The sequence below is a fragment of the Epinephelus moara genome, chromosome 3 (assembly GCF_006386435.1).
Source record: "Epinephelus moara isolate mb chromosome 3, YSFRI_EMoa_1.0, whole genome shotgun sequence".
Taxonomy (NCBI): domain Eukaryota; kingdom Metazoa; phylum Chordata; class Actinopteri; order Perciformes; family Serranidae; genus Epinephelus; species Epinephelus moara.
In genome coordinates, this window is record NC_065508.1 from 16,300,317 (window position 1) to 16,308,577 (window position 8,261).

Sequence of the window (8,261 nt, forward strand, 5' to 3'; positions counted from 1 at the left end):
TGGTTGTACAGACAGATCTCATATATAGTAACAGGGGAAACAAAGGTTGATGTTGTTGTGAGGGCTCTTTAAGTCTTCCACGTTACAGTACTCGTTTTAGGATTGCACATCTATAACATTGCTGGATCAAAGATGATGCAGCAGAGCCATAGATATCAACTTTTTTTTATTTTATACTTTCCTCCTCTTTTCCAAAACCTTGGGCCTCTGTCAGGGTTAGGGTTATCCAACCTGTGCTCCTTCCCAACATGTTAAATACCCCCGGCTTTGTCAGTGATTTCGGATTCAGACACTGACAAAAAAGGCACTTTTCATGGTGGTATGATATGCCGCCAGGCAGCTTTAGTTAGTGGACAGTGTCAGTTTGAAATGTCAGCAGTGACAACATAATATAGGGACCTGGAAAGTCCCTATGGGGGGGTGAGAGGGTAGGTGGATGGGTCCAACAAACCCCAGACTTTTACCCAAGAGCTGCTGATCACTTCCCCTGTGAAAACCTAACCACATGCTTTTGTTGCACAAGGAAATAAACGTAAATACAAAGTGTTTTGCCGACGTACGTTTGTTTTGAAAAAGACTGTATATATCGAAGAACCAGAAAATGCACATTTCCTGTGAAAATGGAAGTGTACTTTGTGTGTAACAAGAGTAAATTGACACAGCGTCCTGGAAGGTCAACAACAGATGCAGGAGGATACCTAGCCTCACATGTAGACATGGAAGTCCACAGACAAAGTGGGGATATTTGACAGGTTGAGATGGAAACACGTTGGGTTACGTGGCCATCACTTTAATGTAGTCATATGTCATTTTGGGACATTTTCAATTGGAGTGCAGTCTGAGGAAAAGTCATGTTACAAGTAACTTTCAGCTTACTTAAAATATTCCTGCAATACCCAGCGAGGAAACAAAACAAGAATAAGAACTGACAAGAGAATTCAAAATTTAAAATGTCAGAAGGACATTAGCAGTGACCCCAGTGCTGTTTGACTTCATTCTGTGAAAATAAAGTTTACGTTTATTCTTGAGAATTGGGACAAACCCTTATTATTTGGGAGGGGTCAAAGTCTTGACTTTTAAACCTTGTAACGGGCCAAAAAGTTTCACAGCAGTCGTAGTGAGTAGCCATTTTATTTTTCAAGTTGCCAAGGGCTCTCTTAATGCTGATCAAAATACTAATTTTCAAACCATAACTCCTATTTAGTTTTGATGTATAAGGGCTATGGAGTTGACCTGTTATGGTTGAGACACACTCAATAGCCATAGTGTTAAATGAGTTTATGAAAAAAAAATAGAAAGCTGACCAGCTATTGAGCAGCATTCCTGCTTTTTGGCAAACAGGAAGGGAGACAGGAGTCCTTGGGATATAGCTTACTCCTTTTATGGTTGATTAAATGATGATGATGAAATCTGATGGAGCTGACAAAAATCTGAGACTTTTATGGGCTAACATTTTCATAAAAAATATTTTTTAAAACAAAGATGAATATAACAGTACATTTGAATTCTTGTCTGGGACAAAAAAGTAGACCAAAATATTTAATAAACCATATTTATTTCATATAAATTAATTTAAAAAATATATATTTCACCCCAAAAACAGAATTAGTGTGTTGATATGTTATTATTTTAAGGCTTTTTTTTTTTTTTTTGGTGGGACATGGTTTGTCCTGGTTCTCAAGAGTGGGTGTTTCACAAATCTCTGAAAACTTACCACAAAAACACCTTCAGTATGTACATTATACATAAATCTCAAGAGAACATATCACATTACAGTATTTCTTATATATAATCAGCCAATAATGGCTGTTTGGTGAAATCTTTCCCGAGCGGCACAAGAAGAAGCTATTATTCAGCTGTTGTTTATTGTGAGCCTGCAGGAAAATACATGTTGGCACATTTCTTGAGGAAGCTCCTACACAGCTCTGACAGAAATACTGGGCTGCTCAGATTCTGTTTGTGGGTGAAAATATGACTCCTGGTTAACAAGAGGAGCTTGTCAGAGGGATGACCAGCTTTAGTTTTGACCGCTGCGCTGTCAGCCCGAGGTGTTCCTGATTGGTTGCCTCTGTGATGGAGACTAAACCAGAACACTGATGGACCGATCAATATCCCTCCATTAATAACATGGAAATATTGGACCACATGATGAACCTTGAACTGCGGCACCTCATTGTATCTGTTTTTTAAATACAATATGTCAAAAATGGAAATCGCCTCTAGATATGGGTTACACTCACACTGTCATTCACTGAGCGTTGTATTCATGTAGTAAAATTTCCAGTCGTCTGGTTTGTGGCATTAAATGTTTGAGAAAGATAAAAGTTGCCAGCCGAATGTTTGAAAAGTCTGTTTCCATAATGACATTTACTGAGTGACCAACATTTTGCTGCTTTGTCACAAATACATATTACCCTGTACTTGTAGCCAGGTGTTGTGAGACTCTGACAGGAAGCCCACTCAGGAGCTTTTATTGTGTTATCAAAAGAGGAAGCCAAATAGATCTCAGGAGGAAAGAAAGAGATCACATGATCATCTCGTTTGTGAAGTTAACGTGTATGTCGGTTGTATGTTGCAGAACTTTTATTTTTGTATTACAAGTCAGAATTTACCAGATTTCAAGTAAAAGTTTCAAGGTAAGTTTTGATGAAAGTGATGATTTTTCCCCTTTAACAGGGATACTTAACTTGCTTCACTCTGCAACCCATTCTTGTTCCAAAGTCGTCAAATACTTACGCTTGGTCAGTGGTTTCGGCGTCAGACACTGACGAAAAAGGCATCCTATCACAGTTGTATGATACATTGCCGGGTAGCGTCAGTGTATAATGCTGCTGGATAACAATGTAATTTAAGGAGCTGGAAAGTCTCATTAGGGCGGGCAGTGGGGTGGTGGACTGGTGCAACAAACACCGGACTTTCACCAAGGAGCCTGGTGTTCACTTCCCTTATGAATGTTGAGTCATACCATGGTGTTTTTTTCTGAAGCCTAACCATGTGCTTTTGTAGCACAAGGAAATAAACAGATTTTTTTTTTTTAAATAGAAAGTAGCTCTATTTCACAGTTTTTTACAGTTTTAAGTTTAGTATCACTGCCCTATGAATAGAAATGCACACTAGGTAATCTAGACTAATTACATTTTAAATACATAAAGTGAAAACACTTTATATCTTGAAAAACATTAAGAACGTTGTAAACATAATTTATATTTTTTTGGTTTGGCATGTCTGGATGCATTTCTTTTATTTCTTATTTATGTATAAGGTTTTATTTTTATATAGATATGACTATAAAAATAAAATTAAAAGGATTTCGTAATGAAAAGTTATCAATGATAAAGACATTTTAATAGGAAGGATTTTCATATGTTAATCAAAGATGGCTGACGTCTGAGGTACAATGATAGCTATTTAACATGAAAGGTGTGTGCGTGCGTGCGTGTATGCGTGTGCGTGCGTGTGTGTGTGTGTGCGTGCATGCGTGCGTGCGTAGTGTGCAGCCAAGTGTTTATGAGAAAGCGAGCAGCCATTGTCCTGAGCTGTTTTGTTCAACCATCATTGCCCTTCATCCGGCATCATTAATAACAGTTAATGTAGCTGTACACAAGCACACACACGTGACTTATGTACACTCAGGAAGTGGGTGTAGGTGCCGTGGATTTGTTAAAAGGGATCAGTAAGTCAGTGCGAACAGTAACCAAACAAATCGTGCTTATTTATACCTCACTCTAATCCCCAACCTTTGACCTCAGCGCACCTCTCACGCTGCTGAACAGTATCACCTTTGACAGCTCAGCTCTCTTGATCAGCTCAACATGCTGTGCAGACTGTGAAGTGCTCACAGTCTGCCAGTCTGATGCTGCCAACGCGTGTGTATTTTGTGTGTGTGAATGCCCGGCGTGGGTGAAAGTATTTTTACGTTGTTGTGTTTCTCCTCCAGGGATACATGGGCAGACTGTGGAAATGGATGATGGGAAGTCGGGGTATGTTGGCTCAAAGGTGGATCTCCGCTGTCGGTTCATCAACAGCTCCCCGCCTGTCAAAATCTCCCAGGTACTCAGTCAATCCACCTGAGGGTTAAATCCACGAGTATGCAGATTGAAACGTAAAATACAAATAATATCATTCATATTCACAACACATTTAGCAGCGAAAGAGACTTATATTTCTCTCAGTAGATGATACAGAACAAAAACAGAGATAGTGAATGTTGAATTTACATTTTTGTGTTGGCCAAAACACAACTCCAAATGAATTCTATTGTCACTACATAACTGCTGGATGTGTAAATAATAGGGGTTGGGGAAAAAACAATAGAGCTTAGAATCGCATTATTATTCTGTGGCAATATCTTATCAATACACAGGCGCCAAGTATCAATTTTTTTATTAAATATTTATTTAATTTATTTTTATTTCACCTTTATTTAACCAGGAAGTCCCACTGAGATTGAAAATCTTTTTTTACAAGAGAGACCTGGCCAAGGGAAATATTGGACCACACAATCAGTCACAGACAGAAAAGTAGCTTCCACAAGGTTTTTCGTAGCACTGAAAGTAAAACAAGACTTAAGCTAATCTTCACTTAAAGCTTCCTAACTAGACTAGCAATTTGTACATTAAATGAAAGCTTGTTATCAATCCATATATCCAAGTACTTAAATGCTTGCTAAAATCATCAAGCAACTGTGAGCGAGCTTTTGAGAAACGTTGTTCTCTGAGCATTTAAAATCAAATTTAAACTCAGCAGGACCCAAGATGGAACCCTGGGGGACACCTTTAGTCATCTCAAGAAATTCTGATGTATGGCCTTCCGCATAAACACACGGAGTACAATCTGCAAAATAAAAATACATAAATTATTAATATTACAAGTACAAATTCATCTTTTGGTGGCCTACTAGAATAATAAAATCAATTGCTCTTCCATCCACGAGGTCCAGCTGTCTGCAGTGTAAATGACTGAAGTGAGATGGACAGACTGAAAACTTTTATCTTATTGGATAAAACAGGTGTTGATGAAGTTTTCCTTTTGGGACAAAATTTACAGTTGAACAAAGGTAATAAATCGCAATAATCAGTGTATTTTAACATGTTTAAAATCGCAATAACATTGTATCGTGACCTATGTATCTTAAAAATACTGTATCATGGGGCCTCTGGTGATTCCCACCCTGATAAATAAGCAACTATTTGCAACAGTCTTCACAGTGACTGCTATTTTAGTGCACATTACTATGTCTTACCTCAACCTGATAACTACATAACCTTAAAGAAAAAATAGGGAGTGCTGAATGGGGTTAAGACACTGTGTAGTTAATTTAAAATAAATCATGTGCTCTTCAGGAATAGGGTAAATAGTCATATAAAGATAAAAAAAACAATGACTGGCCAGCTGATTCAGTCCAAAAATGCATTTGAGCCGAAGACTAGAGAGTCCTCATCAGGGTACCCTGAGGGCCCTACGATACGATATTATTAAGATACTTCATCAAGGTACCCTGTTGAAGACTCTCTAGCTGAAAGACGCTGGTTTATCCATGAATCAATAAAGGATATCTAACTACAATCAGAGCACCTCAGATGCATTTTGGACTGCCTGCCTGCATTAGAAAATCAGAGGCTAGATTTCACATGTACTGTCGATTCTTGCTTACTTAAAGGACACATACAAATAAATATCTAATAAACCTGGGCACGACATCAAGGGTGATGTACGCAGACCGTGCGATGACAGCACCTACTGAAACACAGGCTACGACGTATGATACAAGCTTCCCATACTAAGTGTGCAAGGTTGCTGCACGGCTTATTACTTCTCCAACTGTGAAGCACAACATAGAGGGTCACATTATTAAATAACCTATACATTATACTGCGGTGTGTCTGTGTGTGTTTGCTAGCTTCTAGGTAGTTGCAACTCCGCTGCTATTTCCTCCCATGCTTCGTACTTAGAGTTGGAGGACACATCATAGCTACAGACAAGATTTCTGCTGCCACAGCTCCACAAGGTTTTCCTCTTTGCTGGATTCCCACACATTTCTATTTGCGCCTTTTGCCTCCATGGCGAGCTGCTATCAAGCTATTTGTTTCGGTTAGCGCCAGTGTTGGTTTTGGTTGCTATTGGTTAGTAGATGCAGGTGGTAACAGCAGTCACACAGTGAGATGGTCATCCCAAATTTCTGACACTGTTAGAATTTTATCCCAGGCTGTCTTTGATCGCAAGACTGTGACCATGGCCATCCTTGAACCTCTCTCACTGTGCGACTCAGGACCACTGTTTTAGAGCCATGACCAAAGATATTGCCACGTTTCATTCACGATGGTCATCTTTCATCTGAGACAGCCCAAAATCGCACAGTGTTTGTAAGGCACGGGATAACTTAAAGGAGCAATAAGCGAAATCGTTTCACCGCTAGGTTCGCTGTTGTGCACTGCCTGTAGAGCAAAACAAAGTGTGTCATGAGCCACTCCTCCCTCTACCTCTGCTCTCCAACATTCCCCCCACTTGCCTTGTCTGTGCCGTCGAGTACCGCAGCACCTCCACGGACTATCACATCCAGACGGTCCCGGTGTTTCTTCCGCAGGCTCAGCTTCACTCAGCTTCACTCAGCTGCCCGATATAACCGCTGCTTCTTCCCACATTAACCTGAATAATAAACCAGGGCTTGGTGCTCCAGTTGGATCCAAACGGAGAGCTGCTAGCTGGGAAGCTAGCGGAGGCTAACTGGCTGTGTTAGCAGCTGAGTGAAGTGGAGCATGACGAGGAAGCACCGGTTAGCCCCCGCTTTCACTGCAGGCAGATTCACTCGCCACAGGGGCAAGGAAATAAAACCTAAACAGCCAACTTAGTTTAGCAGTTAGCAGTTCGGTCTCTGCTGTGTTTAGCTATTTCCCTGCTTTCCTGTTAGTGTTAGCACTACTCGGCTGCCACGCTAACGCGCCAACTGAGCCGGGAGCCGGGCTCACGGTCTCACGGAGAAGAGTTGGAACGTTAGCATGGCAGCCCATTAGTGCTAACGTCCCCACGCTTCTCCGCCAGGCTCAGTGAGTCGGAGCCGAGAAGCGTGGGGACGTTAGCGTTAGCAGTAGTGGGCTGCCATGCTAACGTTCTGGGAGCCTGCTTCTCGGCTCCGGCGAGCTCTAGCGTGGAGACGTTAGCGTTAGCAGTAGTCGGCTGCCATGCTAACATTCCGGGAGCCTGCTTAAGCGTGGGGACATTAGCGTTAGCACTAGTCGGCTGCCATGCTAATGTTCCAACTCTTCTCCGTGAGCCTGTGAGCCCGTCAGGCTCACGGAGAAGAGAGGAATGTTAGCGTTAGCTCCCAGAGTTAGCACTAGAGCTACTACGGCTACTGGAGTAGCTTGCAGCTATGGAGCGCTTCTACCAGCTCTTCTAGTCACTGAGCCTCGCCTCCATTTCAGCAAATATATTACATTTATTACAGGTACCATCATCATTGAAGTAGGCAGGGGAATAGCTAAACACAGCCGCTAGGCTGCCCGCCAGGCTACATTTTACAATGCTAATTGCAAATGTTAGCTGGGCTGCCAGGCTACTCACCTAACACAACTGAAACGCCTGACTCATTGCTGGGACCGAGCCGCTAACGTAGACTCACTGTATTCTGGACATCACGGTATTCTGGACACTTGACCTTTACCCGCAAATAAATGAATAAATACTTCCAGGTCATGAGTAATATATATGTCTGTGTCATCTTTGGTTCCGCCTCTTTCGATTCTGACCAATCTCCACTTTCTGAGGGCTGTTGTTTGGGAGAAATCAACGCGAGTTTCCAACGTGCACGTATGACGCTCAGAAATGGCCGGAGGGGAGAGTCTTCGGACAGGACGCTACGGGGGGGGAGAGGCTTATGTCCGCAAAGCACCCGTTTTAAAACATGATAACCCATCAGCAAAATGAAATAAACATCTTTAAGGTGTCATAGAATATTTAGGACTTAGTTTTACCAATATTTTGACCTTTTGAAGGGATACACACATTTACAGAGGCCCTTTGTCTGACATGAATATGAGCGCCAACGGCGCATCACTGCAGCAAGACCGAGCAAGACACACACATCANTACCAATATTTTGACCTTTTGAAGGGATACACACATTTACAGAGGCCCTTTGTCTGACATGAATATGAGCGCCAACGGCGCATCACTGCAGCAAGACCGAGCAAGACACACACATCATCTCACTCTTAAAATGGCTGTTTTAAAGTTATTTACACATATTTGTAACTTAACGTTAT

The 8,261-nt window shown here is 41.5% G+C and overlaps 1 protein-coding gene across 1 annotated transcript in view; it reads left to right on the plus strand.

Moving 5' to 3' along the window:
- The window catches only part of LOC126387798 (nectin-1-like), a 30,438-nt gene that overhangs the window by 10,805 nt on the left and 11,372 nt on the right, over positions 1-8,261 (plus strand). The window contains exon 2 of the mRNA XM_050040469.1: positions 3,938-4,050. Coding sequence (XP_049896426.1) covers positions 3,938-4,050 — 113 coding nt within the window. The remainder of the gene's footprint in view (positions 1-3,937; positions 4,051-8,261) is intronic.